The 18,787-nt window shown below is 36.0% G+C and overlaps 1 protein-coding gene across 4 annotated transcripts; it reads left to right on the top strand.

The window, feature by feature from the left end:
* The first annotated feature begins 150 nt into the window (after positions 1-150).
* LOC129354003 (trichohyalin-like) lies at positions 151-17,500 on the top strand. 4 transcript variants are annotated; one of them, XM_055023469.1, is made up of 5 exons: positions 7,799-7,816; positions 7,902-7,966; positions 8,040-8,106; positions 11,658-12,246; positions 13,075-17,500. In XM_055023469.1, the coding sequence occupies exons 4-5, from the start codon at positions 11,719-11,721 to the stop codon at positions 17,008-17,010; spliced, it is 4,464 nt and encodes a 1,487-aa protein (XP_054879444.1). In that variant the 5' UTR covers positions 7,799-7,816; positions 7,902-7,966; positions 8,040-8,106; positions 11,658-11,718; the 3' UTR covers positions 17,011-17,500. The 4 variants fall into 4 exon arrangements, with proteins under 4 accessions (XP_054879446.1, XP_054879445.1, XP_054879447.1 ...); XM_055023470.1 differs by lacking the exon at positions 7,902-7,966 and having other exon boundaries at positions 7,791-7,816; XM_055023471.1 differs by lacking the exons at positions 7,799-7,816; positions 7,902-7,966; positions 8,040-8,106 and adding an exon at positions 151-1,889.
* Positions 17,501-18,787: the final 1,287 nt, after the last annotated feature.

Genomic DNA, 18,787 nt, shown 5'->3' with positions numbered 1-18,787 from the left:
TCCTAGGATTGAACCTTGGGGTACCCCACATGTGACCTTTGACCTCTTTGATGAGAAGTTTCCAATTAAAACAAAGAAATCCCTGTTCTTTATGTAGGATTCAAACCAGTCCAACCCAACTTTCAAGTCGATTCAGTAATATGTCATGGTCGACAGTGTCAAAAGCTGCACTGAAATCCAACAGAACCAGCACCGTGGTTCTCCCACAGTCCGTATTTATATGGATATCATTGAATACTTTTACGAGGGCAGTCTCCGTGCTGTGGTGAGCACAAAAACCAGACTGGAAAGTGTCAAAGCAGTTGGTCAACATGAGGAAACTGTTTAATTATTTAATAATCTGTATCATTATTTCTATAGAGAACATTCAAGCTTCAAAAGTAGTATATTACAAGCTAAGTGAAACTACCAATCAAGTCCAACATTCCTGTAATCATCCAGATTATTCAGTAAGTTGGTTGGTTGGAGAGATGATGGCAACACAAGCTTTAAATGAATGCATTTTTCTTACAAGTCTCTGGATTTGTACATGTAAATGGAGGGCTATTCCTTTAGTTCCTGTTACTATATTGAGAATAAGCCAAAATGATAAATCTAAGTACTATGTGGTTATGATGGGTGTGGTTCCTCAGCCGGTGGTCACACAGACAAAAGGTTGATTTGTTGTCAGCTGTCGAAAAGCAGACTGGTAGGCAAAATCTTTCTGATATATTGAAACAGCTTTTTGCCTGATATTTTTGTGCAGTTTGTTTGTTGATTGGGATTTTCATCTAATGCAAACTTCCCCAGGTTATTAAGAGATCTCACATGTGAGAACTTGGTAGGCCACACCCTGTTTAACATTTGGTAACACTGATTAAAAAAACAGGCTGTAGATACGTCCTCAGCCCATATCAACAGGCTGAGGCGTCCTTCTGATATCGGGGCCTCAGCACGGGAGGAACCACACATGCTTTCAGAAACAAGATGTCTCTCTGCTGCACCATGTTACTGAATAACAACTTGAATCCATTTATTGTTGTCCTGCATGAGCAAAACTAACTCCTTTAACAAAAGAGAGGTGGATCATTCATCAGCAGGCAATAAATCCATTTGTCAATAACACGAGATATCATCAAGCTGGAATAGATGTTCACAACAAATATTGACACACTGACATGTTATGCTGGTAGATCTACTATTCTATTTCAATAAATTGAGATGGAAAAACAATTACTTATATTTGCAAATTACAAAAATTGGGATATTGAAAAGCCCATTTATTTCAGAAATATCACTAAGTGAAACTTTACTTAGATTATAGACAGAAATTGTTTGAAACCCTTTATTTTTGTTAATTATGATGATTTTTGACTTGTAGGTAATGAAAACAATTTAAAAGTAGAGTTTTACATCAGACCAATAAAAAGCTATTTAAAACAAAAAATGTGGAATTAGTAAAAAATATGTTTAAAGGTTATTTTTGAAAGACATCTTTTATCTGACAAAACTTATTGGCACATATATTGTAATTTATTGAATATCATAAATTTCTTAAATGTGAAATTTTTCTAACTTCTTGAGCTATTCTGGTGTATTAACTAGAAACATATGTTATCTGTGTTGACATTTTCAGCAGAAGTATACCTGATAGAGTTCTGGAGAATTGGGGATTTCCTGGGGGTCTCTGATAGTAGTCTGTTTTTGGTCAGCATAAAGTTCATACCCCTTTAGTACTAGTAAACACCCAATCAACATTCAGTATACCAATGAGCCGACAAGTGCGAGCCCATTGGTTTTAGCGGTCAAATTGTCTAATCTTAATTGTATTCTTCAAAAGAAAAAGGATCGATGCGTTTTGCTAACTATGACCACGAGAAAACAAGGTCTATGATTATCACATGTCACAGGTCAGTAAGGTTTTAATATAAACAAAAATTGGGAGGGAAACAAAGTAGCCTGTTAGTTAATCTAACTTGACTTTGAGAACCTTAACATGTAGATATTTATCTATGTTAAGTTTTGTGTGTTTCGGTTCAGTTATAAAAAGGTGACCCACATACTCAACAATGTCAGATCATCATTAGAGCAGATGCTACAGCAGTGTTCGGGCTATCACTTAGTAATCACAAAATAACCATCATGCCTGAAAGCAAAAAACTGTAAATGATTGAAGGTTTTGTTTTCTGTCTTTGAGTGGGAAACATTTGCATGTTGTTGGTGTTGAATCCTGATATTAGAATGTAATCTCTGCTATCAGGCACACACTCATAAGTGGTTTTCAGTTCTTAATCAGTTCTTTTACTTTACTTTTCCTTTGCTGTGGCACATTGCAGCCTGTGGTGTCTGAAAGTTCAATAAATGACTGTGTTGGACACAGTTTACCCCAATTTCCATACACAGAGTTGTCATGTTGTCAGAATTGACGTATGCAATAGAGTTGACAGGACCACAACAATTTATTACTGAAAAGTATTTAAATTATTATGATACAGTACATTACTTCTCAGTAAACAGGAAATAAATTTCCTAAGACCTAAGCTATTTTGGGCCTTATGTTTATGTTACAATGAGAATTACATCATATTAAGCTGACAACCTTCCAGTTAAAATTCAAGGCCTAATTAGCCATTGCTCATACTACCTTTTGCAAGCAACATTTTATGCAGCTTTTTCTATTAGGATACACCACTTTTCAATCAATTAGTCAGTCAAATTTTATTTGACTAGCACATTTCAAAGTGCTATACATCATAAACACAAAAACACAAAGTCATGCAACATAGAATCAACAGTCAAAACATGACACATTTGTAATTGATTGCATTTCAAATACAATTCTTAACAGGTGCGTTTTTAGTTGAGATTTAAAGGAAGTCAGTGTTTCAGCTATTTTACAGTTTTCTGGAAGTTTGTTCCAAGTTTGTGGTATATAGATGCTGAAAGCTGCTTCTCCTCGTTTGTTTCTGGGGGTGCAGAGCAGAACCAGAATCGGAAGACCTGAGAGGTCTGGAAGGCTCATACAACAACAGTAGCTCTTTAATTTATTGTGGTGCTAAACCGTTCAGTGATTTATAAACTAACAACAGTATTTTAAAGTCTATTCTTTGAGCTACAGGGAGCCAGTAGAGGGACTTTAAAACTGCTGTTATGTCTCTATCTTCCTGGTTTTAGTGAGAACAGGAGCAGCAGCTTCTGGATCAGCTGCAGCTGGAGAATTGATTTGTTGGACAGGCCTGTGAAGACGCTGTTGCAATAATCAATGCGACTAAATATAAACGCATGGATGAGTTTCTCTAGATCTGGCTGAGACATTAGTCCTCTAATCCTGGAGACGTTCTTCAGGTGATAGAAGGCCGACTTTGTAACTGTCTTTATGTGGCTTTTAATATGTTACATTTACAATTGCAGATGCTAAGTGACATTGATATTAGATGTTCCCTTACATAAGAAAAACATGTAGGAACATGTTTTTATTCAAGCTTATTGTCAATTTGAGGCACTGCCATATTGGGTCTCAGTTGTTGGTGAAAAATTCTCAAAGTCAATCCATCCATGGACCTTACCAAGCTCGGCTCACAACCGACCTAGAAAATCCCACATGGCCGCAAGTCTCACAAACAAAGCCTCATGGCACTTTGTTTCTATGTAAACATGGGGTCTTCCACTTGGACTGAGAGTATTTCTGAGTCCATTATTGCATAATTTCTGCCAGATTTTCACCAAATATCAGCTACAACAATGGACAGAGGAACTAACAAGTTCATGTCATCTTTTTTGGATGACATCAAGGTGTTTGAGCCGTGACGCCTCCAACATTATGCACATCACAGCAAAATGCTTTCGGTAGATGAGGAAAACGGCAGTGATAAGTCTGTCTTGTTCATCCTATGAAGGTTGAGCTGCTCATGCAGTTTTTCACAAGCTTTGATCCAAGCAAGTCATTCTGCTTCTGATTTGGAAATCTGTGAATTTTAGAACCACAAATACGATCAGGATACCTGACATCACCAGTACAGATACCCCACTGGAAATGGAGAACCATTCTTTTTCGATTGTTGATGCAAAAACTTTCTGCCAGTCTGCTGGTGATACATTAGCATGTGTTTACTAATGCATGTACATTAGCTTGTGTTTGTGAGACGGCCACACACGTGGCAGGCGCACTATTATGTAAAATGGGCGTCAGCCAATGAAACATGGCCCCTGGGGTAAGCTTCCATTATCATCCGTTTATCAAGTGTTGGGTTGCGGTGGTAGCAGCTTCAGAAGGGAGGCCCAGACTTCCCTCTCCCCAGACACTTGTTTCAGCTCCTCCAGGGGAATCCCAAGACATTCCCAGTGTGTCCTGGGTCTTCCCCAGGGCCTCCTTCTGGTGAGTCGTGCCCGAAACACCTCACCAGGGAGGTGTCCAGGAGGCATCCTGGGCGCAGCGGTTATACTCAGTCCCTCCCGGATGACCAAGCTTCTCACCCTATTTCTAATGGAGAACCAGAAACCCTTTGGAGAAAACCCCTTTCAGCTGCTTGTATCCATGCCCTTGTAGCCGTGACCATAGGTAAGGGTAGGAACGTAGATCGACCGGTAAGTTGAGAGCTTCACTTTTTGCCTCCACTCTCTCTTCACCATGACGGACCGGTACAGTGCCCGCTTCATTGTAGATGCCGCACCAATCTGCCTGTCAGTCTCCCACTGCCTTCTTCCCTCATTCATGAACAAGATCCCAAAATACTTAAACTCCTCCACTTGGGGAAGGTTGTCCAACCCAGAAATAGCACTCTATTTTTTTTCCGGCCCAAGACAATGGTCTCGGATTTGGAGGCACTGATCCTCATCCGGGTGGCTTCACACTCGGCTGCAAATCGCTCCAGTGTTTCTCTGGAGCTTCAGATCATGACCTGATGAAGCCAGCAGGACCACATCAGCTGCAAAAAGCAGAGATGCGTATCCTAAAGCCACCAAAACACCTCAACACATTGTCTATGCCTAGAAATTCTGTGCATGAAAGTAATGAACAGAATAGATGAGAAAGGACAGTCAATTCTCACTGGAAAAGAGCCCGACTTACTGCCGGCAAAGTTGGTGTTTTAAAAATGTTCAGTTTCTGAGTGGGCGGATTTGACTTTGAGAGTGTGTTGTAGGCCTATTTCAGTAAAGATATCGGATGTTTTAAACATAATTTAGTCAGTAAATCTTTTAGAATTAATATTCATTTATTCATTCTTTCAATTTTGTTTAAGTCATTGGTAACAGAATTGACCATTTCAAACATTTGTTTAAAACTCCAATAGAGTGGAAACCAAAGCTTTTTTCAGTACAAATGCTGAAAAAATATGCAATCAATGAGATAATGGTTTAAAAGCCATTACATAAACTTGTCTCTGATAAAAAATCAAAGGTATTTTTCTCATGATACTTTGTTAACAAGATTTATGTTGAAAAAATACACCTGCTGATTGTGATTTTTAGATTTGAATGTTTTCACAGAGAATGGCACATACATATATGTGTTTGAGATCTTATCAGTAAAAGGAAGTGGCAATTATATGCAGTTTATATAGCTGTAGGAGGCGATTCATGGATTTACAGGGACAAAATGATATACCAACAGTTGACAAAAGAAGAACATCCTCATCCAAGTATTTTTTCAAAAATAAGGGTATTTTGAGTTAGTTTATTGTGATACTGTTACAAAATTGACCATTTAGGCAGGTTAGAAAAAGACAGAAAAGACAAATTTCCAAAAGAAAATTGAAAGATTTTTGTATCATTTTTCATGTTAATAAAAAACACAGTACCCAACTCGGACAAGAAGTCGTGTTTTGTTTTTTTCAACTATATAAAATTTGGTTTTTTTTATCTATTTAAATGTTTCCACTTGTTAAATATTATGAGCCCTAAAAATGAGTAAGAAATACTAAAATGAGTTCATCCCCAACCTCAGACATATACATCCATTAAAAACCAAGGCTTTAATTAAATGATCTAAAAACTAAAGCTTCTACCAGCAGCAAGACTAGTAGCAGCATTGTCAAACAGAAAATAACCCAAAGCAAAACAATAGGACAAACTTCAGAAACAAAGCAGCTGGGTCTCTGCCAAGTTGCACCAACCTTCTATCTGAAAAGAAATTACAATTTAATAGTAGTTTAGGCAAATGGCAGCATGCAGAGGAAGAAGCCATTTTCACCTACCGGAGTGCTGGATGACTCCACCCCAACCAGAGAGCTTCTGGCCCAACAGCGGCAGGAGAATCAGTGTTTTCTATACATGAACAGTTGTCATGATTTCATTTTTTTTGTACCACTGTATTGAACTATATGGATGGACTAAACAGTACACACCCCTTTTACGTTGCTATGATCGACTGAGAAGGTGAAATTATCATTACACCCTGGGAAAAACAGGAGACTCCAGGCAGTTTCTAAATCTACAAACATTTTGAATTAAACAACTGCCATCTCAGATCATTTTCCTCCGTTGGCCTTCTGCCCATGCCTCTCCTGCTTGCTCTGTTTTTGTGCTGTCTTTTTCTCTATTTTTGGAGCCTTCCTTTGTACATCTTCCAAATCTAAAAATTATGGATCTGGTCTACCAGTCTCTCAATGCAATTGATCAAATTTTCTCAACAAGAAGACTGGGCACAGTGGAGCCCTCTTGTCCTGCAGGGACACACCCTGCGGGATACACCCTGTATTTATTCTTCACAACAGGATTTCTGCTTTTTGGAGCTTGAGGATACCTGGCTTATCGACAAATTTGTAATGAACTGGGCTGAACTAGTGGATGTGAGTCTTGCTGAGACTCACATCCCAGCTGAGGACTCTAAAATTCACTAACAGAATCGACTCAATCTGGGAGAAGTTGCTAGATTCTCCCAGATCGAGCAAGTGGAACAACCACTTTCAGCTCTGTTCACTCAGCTGAAAGTGGAACAGCCACACTAATTTGGATAATTGGGAACTGAGATGTACTGGAGAGACTTTAGGAAGATTGAAATTTATAATCTACCTGACCTAGGACATTTTGTATCTGAAGTGGCTTTCCCATGTTGCCTTGAAGGGCTGCATTTTCCAATCTCCTTGAAGATCTCAAAACATAACGCTTCTTCTCACCTCACCTCACCTGTTGTCCATGCAACTGTGGAGCCGAGCACTTCCAAGGACATGCTTGATAACAACATCTTATTGGACTTCTGCTGGGAGGCTGAGGAATCTGGTTTCATGGCCCCATGATGTCACTGCCTTCACTCACGTCTTTGTTTTCTCCAAATGTTACCATGTGCCTTTTCCTCTTTTTATTTAATTCCCCTTTTAATATTTAGAGTCTGTGGTGTACTCACTTTTAACCCAAAAAAAGGAACTTAGTCATTCTAGCTTTTTTTTATTTATTTTTTTTAGAAAAAAAAATAATTTAGACCAATATTATTATTCTTAGATTAATTTTTAGATTATTATGTAGAGACTCCTATTACTGCAAACCAGAAAAATAATTAGAACAAACTCAACCCCCCCAAAAAATCTTCCAGAACAGAAACACTTAGTACTCATTACTTTTACAAATTAAGAGCATACCTAAGAAGTCCAGAGGATACATATTTATAATTATCTAGCAACCCAGATGTCCAGAGGATTCTTACTTACATTTGTTTAGCAACCCAGAACATATATATATGTGTGTGTGTGTGTGCGTGTGTGTGTGTGTGTGTGTGGGGGGGGGGGGTGTGGGTGGGTGCGTGGGCGTGCGCATGTGCGTGTATGTCTACATATACACACATACGCACACCTACACACACATGCCAGACATGTCCCCCCCTTATCAGCAGAATCCAGACTTGGTGAGCATACCAAATGTCTCAGTACTTAGTACACACCTCCAAATGTTTTAGAGCAGATATATGTGCAGCCTAACATGCATACCAGTACTCTATTGACAGATTAAATGTAGCATCCTTTTGGAAGGTTTATAAAATGGAAAAAGAATTCAGGTACAAAAAATAATACTTCACCTTTATACCTTTGGATAATTTTCTGATTTATTTTTTCATCATTTTTACTCAGGTCTGTATTGTGATGGCATTACCTTTGAATTTGTAACTTTGGAGCATGGCTATATTTGAAGAAAATGGTGAGTTTTCACAATCTGATTGATCTGGAGCAACATGGAGAGGGAACATAATGCGAAGTCAACATGTAACATTATGGCAAACTGCTTTTAAACAAAAACTGCCGTTTTAAAAGCTGGTTAAGTGAGCATAGTTATGAAGCCAGCTTTTTGCACTTTTTATACAGCAATTGTACATTTCTCCATATACATACTTGTTTTTTTGTTGAAATGGAAGACAGAATTGTTTTATTATGTATATGTTGAGGTACATTTCCAATACACATAAAATAGTTTACACATCTCTAAATATCTGTCTCCAACTACCAGTCATATATAATGCCTAAAACAATTAACAGTTAATGTGAAAGTGACTTGCTGGGATCAGGCTATGGTCCTCTTCATGACATTAAACTTTCCCAGTCATAATAAATGTTGCACTGTAGGAGAGTGCACCAGGTATTTGGAGTATTTGAGCATAGCATATTGTTTTGAATTTTTGCTTTCTGATCTTGGGAGAGAAGGAATGGGCTGAAAATGTAGCCAATGCGATAAGATGCATGCTATTGAGTGCGAGCCTGAATTCCTCCCAGATTAAAACTGAAGAGCAAACAAGCAAATTTCTCACAGAAAGTCCTCTCTTACCTTTTACAGTAGGGATTTCCAAATGTTTTGTCATGGAAGCCCAAAATGTCAAGTTGAAAGTACTTAGGGATTCACAATATTTTGTATTCTTTTTTTTTTCCATCTTTTTTTTTTTTTTTTAGCAAGACTGACTTTTCATTTGTACCTGCTCAAAAATAAACATACAATGTTGTCCTGAAACAATCAAGGAAGTTCAATATCTGTAGAAAAAGCATCTGTAAATCAATGTTGATTTGAAACTGAAAAAGGGTCTTAGTTTATTCGGTTTTAAAAAAAAAAGGCACACAATATCCTAATTTTTTTGAATTAGTCATTTTTTTGTGGATTTTTCTGTTATGTCTTTTCTGCAGCAAGAAAAGACACTCTGGCTTACTCTTGCTTCATTTTTCCAAGAGTAACAAATGGATGCATCTAATAAGTATAAATGTTTGTGGTGCTATTTACCTTTGGGTTTAAAGTAAAAACATGGCTGATAAAAGATAAACAATTTGCTTTGCACGGTATATTTTCCATTTTCAGGAGATTTTAATTTGTACTTTCCTACTTTAAAAGGCCTTGCATCAGTAAAAACTGCACACTAACATTTTTGGACACTGGTGCTTTAGTGATTTCAGTACTAGGTTATACACTTTTGAAAATTTTTATGTGAAAACAAAATCATCCCACTTTTACAACCTGCAACCATTTGTGCCTCTGATGTGCTGAAATAAAAGATAAAAAATTGGCATGACTTCCTTAGGTTGTCCTTGTGAAATATTTTTGGTACGATTTGGTCAAACATACCAAGTCAATGACCCAGATGTCATTAGATATTCCTCAGCTGTGGAGCATGATTTTGCAAATGGTTATTAATACAATCAAGTTATAGAAACACCCAGCATGGTAACACTTTATTTGTCAAGGTGTGAATAAGACTGTCATAAACATGACATAACACTTGTCATGAATATGAGTAAGCCTTCATGAATATTTATGACTGTTGTCATGACGTGCCATTTGGTAAATCATGACAATTTTAATATAAAGTTGACAATATTCAAAATGTCTTTGCTATGACAACTTGTCATTAATCTAGACAAAATGTCTTCATTATGATAACTTGACATTAACCAAGAATCACCGCATGTTATAACAGTAGTTATAATAATGTCCGTGTTCTTACACTATCAAAATCTTTAACAAAACAGTAATTAATATTTTCTCCTGCATTAAATAAAGCAAAACAAGTAGTATTTAAGATTGCATTAAGATTTATTACAATGTGAAGATTTATTGCAATGTCAAATAATTGAATGAGTCAATAATTCCTTTTATATTAATTGGAACAAGTAGCACCACTTGTGAAGATGTCATTAAGTATCATTAGAGTGTCATTAATTTTAACTCTTACCTCGCGTAAAGTCAAACAAGTAGCAACAGTTTTGAAGATGTCATTAAGTGGCATTACAGAGTCATTACTATTAACTCTTGCCTGAAATAAAGTGAAACTAGTAGCAACAATTATAACAATGTCATTCAGTGTTATTACAGTGTCAAATGCTATGCTAACAGAATCATTAATGTTAAGTCTTGACATTAATGAAGTGAAGTGGAACATACTTGAACGACTTATAACTACCATCATAGCTGTAGATGGTACAGCTATAATAATAAAAGTTTATTATTTATTAAATAATAAAAGATTATTGTTCTTTGTTCTTTCTTCAAACAGAGAGTTTAACTTGTCGCACTGTCAGAATGTTGACAAATGGTAGACAAATATTGAGTTAACATGACTGGTTGTTGAGAAGGGCAATACAATTATTTAATTAAGTAGCATAATGACATGAGCTGAACAAAATTATTCTGATCAAATATTTGTTTGGCAAAAGTTCATACAGACTGCCACTGCTGTTATTCAGATTGCATCATTAATGTATAGTTTTAGGCACGAGTGTATATTTTCACTTAATAAGCGTTCAAAATTATTTCCAATCAGATACTCTGGCTTATGTATGTTTGCAAGGAGTTTATTAATAAATAAATAGATGAAACAACAAATTTGACATTTGACAACAATTAGTTGTCTAAAACATAACTTATTTACTCAGCTGGTGGATGTTGATTCCTGCTTACCTTTCCCTACTTACCTGTCCCCTCAGACCTCCCTTCACCTGGAGAAAACAGTAACATAAAAATGACTTACCTAAATTTCTTGGGGAATATTTCATTTGCTTCTTTCTCTATGGTCAAATAGGGACTTCTCCCTCTGGTGCCTGATCCTCATTATCATCCTCCACAATGTAGCATGTCTTTGTAAGCAACATTTGTCCTCCCCCTGCCAACAACCCACCATGTGTCCTCAGGATAAAATTGTTCTTTATGTGGCTAAAGCAAAGAACACAAGCACCATGTCACATCAGCAAAGTTGCTAAATAATGCACAGAAAGGATAACTGACTAACATATTAGCTTTTAATTTGCGAGATTAAAATTGGAGTGAAAGATTTATTTGCCTTTAAAATATGTTTAAGATTAAGAGACAACCTTACAGTTATGGGGTTTAAAAATGTACATGTACTTTTTTATGTAAAAAAAAAAGTATTTATGTAAAAGTATTTTAGTACATAAATATTTATTTATGTAAATACTTACATAAATATTTATGACTATTGTCACAAATATTCAGGACAAATGTTATGTCATGTTTATGACAGTGTCATTCATGTCAGTCTTATTCACACCCCATCAAATAAAGTTTTACCTTATGGATAAAGAAGAGCCTAATGTAATCAGAATGTTCCCAGCTGACATAACTGTAATTATTATGTTTATGTGCACCACAAGTTACAATCTGTAAATTTGAGGGGAAATTATACTGCAGCAGTATACTTTTTCATCAGTGTTTTAGTTTTTCCTAATATCTTTTGGTTTCACACTTTTTCTGAACAGATGAACACCAAAACAATATGAAGAAAGTGGAAAACTGACTGCAGATACATAAAAAACAGATATGGAACGCAAAAGGAACAAAATGGAAGAGCAAACGCAACTCATGAGCCAAGTAGCTGAAGATGTTAAGGATCTTAGGGAAAATATGAGAAGAGAGAAAGGCAGAATCAAATATTTGAAGAAAAAAGTGAGGCCTAACATGCAGAGAGTAATTTTTGAACCAGATGAAATCAGCGAAATGTTGCATATGATTAGAGAAGACACAAAACTTTGCAAGAAACACTTTTTTGAAGAAAAGACGCAAATTAAATGGATGAGTTTTCAGGCTGAGAAAAGGAGAAAAAAGCTTGACCAGAAGTTGGAGAAAATAATTCAAGAAGGTGATCAGTTAGACATTCTGAAGAAAAAAATGGACCAGCAAAGACAAGAGACTGAAAAAAAATGGAAAGAAATACTGACTTTACTTTTGATTTCAGAAAAAATAAAAATTAGTTTAGAAAAATCTACTGAAGAAATTAGAAGCACAAACCAGGAAATGCTCAAAAGCCAACAGAACATCAGAAAGAGCAATGAAGTAAAAACATACATGGTAAGTCTTTTTTTTTTATTTTGCTTTATCAACTAAAAGTAGAAAGCCAAACATTTTGAAGGTTATTTTAAAAAATACAGACGTGGAAATGCATTAAAAGAAAAAATCTTTTTTAGTATCTGTGTTTTTCAAGTTTGATTTTGGAGAACAAGGTTACAGCTTCTTCCGGCTTTAAATACAGTTTTTGTCTTTTGTGCAATATTTTGATAACATGAGATCTTTGCTTTTTCCCCAATTTACATTTATTTAAGAACATTCTTTTTTCACAGTACAACAGGGAAAATATTTATATGACCAATTACACATATTCTAGTCTCTGCCACTGAGTTACTGGCTGTTTTAGCTTTGTTATGTGGGCAGGCTCTAGGTTTGGAATTCAGACTGCAAACAGACAAGATGTACTAATGAAACAGACCTTACAGATAGAACACACAGCATACTACCTTCAACTAGGACAACATTTGGAAATTAAAGTTTAGAAATCAAACCAGCAAACGCCTAGTTGTGAGAAAATGTTTTCTCTGGCCAAGAAAGTGCAAAAAAAAAATGTCTGCATAGTAATGTTGGTAATTCTAAATCTTTATAAAAACAACTTGAAGTGGATAAGCTACATTTGTCCTCTTTCTCTTTCTCATCTGTTCTTCAGCTGAAACTGGAGAGCAACTGAGGGTTATAGATAATGATTAGTTCTAACTTGGACAATTTTCCACTTCTAACTTCTAAATCCCCACATTTTGAGGCCAGTTCTGACAGACAGTATGCCTCTTTTTACTTGGAAGATCTTGCAGTTTAAAGCATGCTAATACATCTCTGTGTTGCTATGTTTAGGACAGGCTGACATGCATAAAGAACCAGATCAACAAATGGAAATTGACACAGCCTCCATTTACTTTCGGACTTCTGAAAGAAAAACTTGAATGCACCCATAAAGAAGAAATTCTCACTGACAAAGCAAAAAAATCAGCTGCAGAAAAAAATCCTTTGGAGAACATTACAACATCAGAAGGTTATGTAATGGCAGGAAAGACAGAAATCCATGAGAAATTTTTTAAACATATTAGTCAGAGAAAATCATTTCCACAAGAAATACCAGCATTGGAAAATCAGATATATACGCTAAATGAGCAAGAGGAAGTATTGGTGCAAATAAAAACAAATACTACAAAATTACAAGAAAAAACTCAAAAGATGAAAAGTATTGTCACAGAATTAGATGAAATACAGTGTCAGAAGGAAGATGCTGAAGTTATAATCAGGAAAATGGGGACTGTAGAAAGTACATTGCTACAGGAAGTACAAAAGAGGGATTTTCTGATGGAGAGAACAAATGCTTTTAGGGAACAAATTATGCAGACTGACCTGGAAGATCAGTCAAAAACTACTAATGTTGAGCAAAAACCTGACAAAATGGAAAAGTGGAAAGAAGATCCCCAGGCACTTGCTAAAGAGATACAAGTGTGTTCTGATGGAAAGTATCTTCGACTCAGAGATTTACAAAGTCTCTGGGCTGAGATATATAAAACACAGCAAGTCATAAAATGTCTCAAACCAGAAATTGAGTGCCAAGATGGAACAGGTAATGAGACCAAAGACCTTGTTGATAATGACATCAAGGGACTACTGCAAGATCTCAGACAGTTTCAGAAGCTTTTGGAAACTGAAATGGGCCAGAAGAAACAGAATCTCAATGTAGATACATGCATTCAGAAAAGTACAATGAAGAAAAAGAGAAGAGAACTGGATCATAAAATGGAGAATATCCTACGAGAGAAGGATGAACTAGAAATTCTGAAGACACAAATACAAAGAAAATCTGAGGGGACTCAGCGGCAGTTGGAAAAGATTCTAAAATGTCAAAATGACATTGAAAAAATAGCTGGTAAAGCCAAGGAGAAAAGCAAAGTAATAATGTGTAATATGAAAAAGACTGATGCTAGTGTAAGAATGTTTGAAGACCTAAACAAGAAGATCGAGGCTTCAAAACAACACTGGAACAAAATCTACTTTTCAACCTCTCAGCATAAAGCTTTAACTGAAAAACTAAAGACTGAACTTGGAAATGAAAACGAAAGAGAATCTCTATTTGAAAGAGAAAACAGAAAGAAATATGAAAAATTGGTAAGGGACAAATCATTCACAAGTAAAAAAGCAAAACAAGCTGAAGAAACATTTGAAGAATTCTTAGTGCTCACACCACATCAAAAAAGACTGATTGAAGAAATAAAACTGGTTATAAATCAATGTAATGACAGAAAATGTAATAGAGAGGTGCAAAACCTTGAACTAAGTGAAAAAGTGGTACAAGAGATATTAAGAAAGGTAAGTGAGATGTTGGTACAAGAGACTGAGGGACAGAATGGAAAACTGTCACAAATGAAAATTGAACAGAATAAAAAGGCTTTGTTAAGTGAAACAAATAAAAGACAAAAACAGCATATGACTGAAGGGCAAGACAGCATTAAATGGACTAGAGAAATAGGAGAATTGGAGGTGCTGAATACTGAGCTGGAAATCAAAAGAAAAGGAAATAAGGCTATTTTAAAACAAATGGTGAGAGAGAGGGGAAAGAATGAAAGAGTGATGAATAAAATAAAAGAAGCAAAGATATTATTTAAGAGGGAAGAACAAAGAAGGAGAAGAGAACTAGACCAAAGACTGGAGAAAATCAGAAGAGAGAAGGATGAATTAGAGATGTTGAAATTAAAATTGAGACAACCAAAGGTAGCAATGTTCCGTGACAACCAAAATGTGCAAGACCAGAGGACAGTTGTCTGTGTATCGAGTGAATATGAACAAAAGGATTTGGAAAAGAATGGGTGTAAAATCACAAACACCCAATATGAAATGGTACCCATATCACCAAGACTTAGAAGTAGCATCGATAATATTCAAGACCTCGGAGTAAAGATCTATGGCTATTTAGAAACAGGGAAAAGTGAAATATGTCAATTTCTCAAGTATCAAAACATTGATTTAGATAAAAAGAGAGATGAACTCATAGCAATAACAGCTGAGAACAACATTGTAAAAGAAAACATAACCAGAATCAAATTCTTAATAAGAATGGTTAAAATTACGAAACAAGCTACAGGGAATGAGGATGAAACATGGAAACTAAGGAAGGATACGCATAAGAAGGAGTTTGGGATCAAATCGTTGACAACTAAACAAAAAGCACAAAAGCGAAAAGCGTTAATGACTGAAATGGTGACTGAGGAAACAAAACATCAGAAACAGAAAAAAAGAAAGCATGCTAAAGACCCCTGTGGAGATATGAATAAAATGAAAACAACAGAAAATCTCAAAAAACACGTGAAAGCACAAATGGAAACTTTTCAGGTACGGATGAAACAGATAAATTTGAAAAACATAAAAAAAGGCATAGAGTTATGTAAAATTCAAGCAACTCATAGATTTCTTTCAAACATGGATATGCAATTAGAAGAAAATAGCGTGAAAATGCTGAACCTGATAGATATTATAACAAATATAAAAGAAAGGATAATACGACATGAAAACCAACTCACTGCAAAAATGAAAGACAATATGGAAATAACAAAGACCGAAATAAACCAGAAATTAGAAGAAGCCAACGGCTCATTGGCAGAAAACTACAAAGAGAAAATCAAGCTCGATATCATCACACAAGGCAAAATTCTGCAACAAGAAAAACAAGATACTCAAGAAGAAAGACAGAGATTAAACATCACAAATGCTGAACTCAACCAGAAGGCAGAAGAAACCAGCAGTTGCTTGATTAGGAATGACATCCAGACACAAAGTGAAATATTACAACAACACAAACAAGACATTCAACAACATAAGCAAGAGTTGGAAAGCACAATGGTGGAACTGCACAAGAAAACAGAAGAAACCAAGAATCTCTTTGATGGAATCAACAAAGAGAAATCTAAACTCAAAGATGTCAACCTTAATCTGAAAACACAAGACGATAAACTGAAGGTTCTCATTGACGCAATCAGTTCAAAACTACAAGAACCAGAAGGAAAAGGCCCAGAAATTCACACAAAAACACCAAATTTAGAACTGTGTAGGAAAACATTACAGATGAAAAAACAAGAGCTGATGGTTTTGATGAAAAATGTGAATAGCTTGAAGGAAAGTCTCAAAGATTCCATGAGCAGTGTCCATAAAGGTATAGAACAAATGATTTCCATGAAGAAGAATATTGGAAACGACAGAGAGAAACTATCAAGTGAAAAGAATCGCCTCCAAAGAGAATTGTCAGAGTGCAAAATGAGACAAGATAAACTCTTGGATGTAATGAAGTCAAAAGCAAACCTAAGACTAACACTTCAAGGAGTAAAAGACAAAGTGTGTGACTTGACCAACATTAAAATGAGGAGATTACACAAATGTCATAAAGATGCACAGTTACTATGTATTTCAATGGAGAAAAATGTTTCAACTATTGGTGACCAGATGAAAACTTTAACTCCATACAAAGAGGTAGCTGAAAGAGAAAAGATCAATCTAACATCCATCACTATTTCCATGAGGAATGAGAGAAAATTGATGGGTCGTCAATGGAAAGAAATGGTTGACCGGGATAAAAAAGACCTAAACAAAATGACGGAAGAACTGAAACGGAAAACACAGAATCTGGTAAGAGTGACTGACAGAGTAGACAAAAAAGAGGCTTTAGAAGTGATGATGACCAATATCCAGAAACAGCGTGCAGTACTGCAACAAGAAAAACAAGATATTCAAGAAGAAAGAGAGAATAAACATTACAAATGCTGAACTCGACCAGAAGGCAGAAGAAACCAGCAGTTGCTTGGCAGAGATCAACAAAGAGAAAATGAAACTTAAACATTTGTCGGTTTCAGTCCAAAGAAATCATGAAAGACTTCAAGACATCATGAACACGATTGCCCTACAACAGCAAGGCAGAGAAAGCAAAGATCATCTGTTCCAAACACAAACACAGGAACTACAATCGAAAAGGCTTCAACTACAGAAAGATAAGAAGAGATGAAACTTTTGACGACAGCTGTGAATAAGATGAGAGAGTGGATTAAAGCTGCAATGATCACCGCCCAAAAGGAAAAGCAACTAGTGGATTATATGAGGATGCGCAAGGCAGAAGAAGAAATGCTCTCATCCAGAATATAGAACTTGACAGAGAGAGGCCCGGGTTGACACCAAGAGAGGACAGCGGCTTGGACAAAAGTCAAATAACAGAACCTCAACAAGGACAGATCCAACACATAAAAGAGAAACTAAGTGAAAACATCAATTGAAAATGGTCCAGCTACAACAAGGGATTGCAGGTGTAGAAAACCTCTCTGTTGGTTTGGGACAGAAACTTCTTTGTCTTATTGAACAGAAGGAAAATGTGGCTGGTTATAAAGAGGTATTTGAAAGAGAAAAGGGAATTCTGAGGAGAGTCCTTTGTGACACATTAAAACAAAGAGAAGATGTGGAAAACCGTTGGAATGAAACAATGAAGTGGGAAAAAGAAAAAGTTTCTTCTCTTGAAGCAACCCTGAAAAAAGAAAAGCAAGAAGTCGAATTAGAGAAACAAAAGATGTTGAATGATGAAATGGTGTTAGAGCTGATTAGGAATGACATCCAGACACAAAGTGAAATATTACAACAACACAAACAAGACATTCAACAACATAAGCAAGAGTTGGAAAGCACAATGGTGGAACTGCACAAGAAACAGAAGAAACCAAGAATCTCTTTGATGGAATCAACAAAGAGAAATCTAAACTCAAAGATGTCAACCTTAATCTGAAAACACAAGACGATAAACTGAAGGTTCTCATTGACGTAATCAGTTCAAAACCACAAGAACCAGAAGGAAAAGGCCCAGAAATTCACACAAAAACACCAAATTTAGAACTCTGTAGGAAAACATTACAGATGAAAAACAAGAGCTGATGGTTTTGATGAAAAATGTGAATAGCTTGAAGGAAAGTCTCAAAGATTCCATGAGCAGTGTCCATAAAGGTATAGAACAAATGATTTCCATGAAGAAGAATATTGGAAAAGACAGAGAGAAACTATCAAGTGAAAAGAATCGCCTCCAAAGAGAATTGTCAGAGTGCAAAATGAGACAAGATAAACTCTTGGATGTAATGAAGTCAAAAGCAAACCTAAGACTAACACTTCAAGGAGTAAAAGACAAAGTGTGTGACTTGACAAACATCAAAATGAGGAGATTACACAAATGTCATAAAGATGCACAGTTATTATGTATTTCAATGGAGAAAAATGTTTCAACTATTGGTGACCAGATGAAAACTTTAACTCCATACAAAGAGGTAGCTGAAAGAGAAAGATCAATCTAACATCCATCACTATTTCCATGAGGAATGAGAGAAAATTGATGGAACGTCAATGGAAAGAAATGGTTGACCGGATAAAAAAGACCTAAACAAAATGACGGAAGAACTGAAACTGGAAACACAGAATCTGGAAAGAGTGACTGACAGAGTAGACAAAGGAAAAGAGGCTTTAGAAGTGATGATGACCAATATCCAGAAACAGCGCGCAGTACTGCAACAAGAAA

The sequence above is a fragment of the Poeciliopsis prolifica genome, unplaced genomic scaffold, assembly GCF_027474105.1.
Source record: "Poeciliopsis prolifica strain line A6 unplaced genomic scaffold, Auburn_PproV2 SCAFFOLD101, whole genome shotgun sequence".
Classification (NCBI taxonomy): domain Eukaryota; kingdom Metazoa; phylum Chordata; class Actinopteri; order Cyprinodontiformes; family Poeciliidae; genus Poeciliopsis; species Poeciliopsis prolifica.
The sequence above is the reverse complement of the archived record's forward strand: the minus strand, read 5'-3'. Positions and strand labels throughout refer to the sequence as shown.

Bases quoted from the DNA above. Each gene is read 5' to 3' on its own strand.
- LOC129354003 (XM_055023471.1), top strand. From the start codon at position 11,719: ATGGAACGCAAAAGGAACAAAATGGAAGAGCAAACGCAACTCATGAGC. The intron at 12,247-13,074 runs GTAAGTCTTTTT...TGCTATGTTTAG, and splicing joins ATGAAGTAAAAACATACATG to GACAGGCTGACATGCATAAA.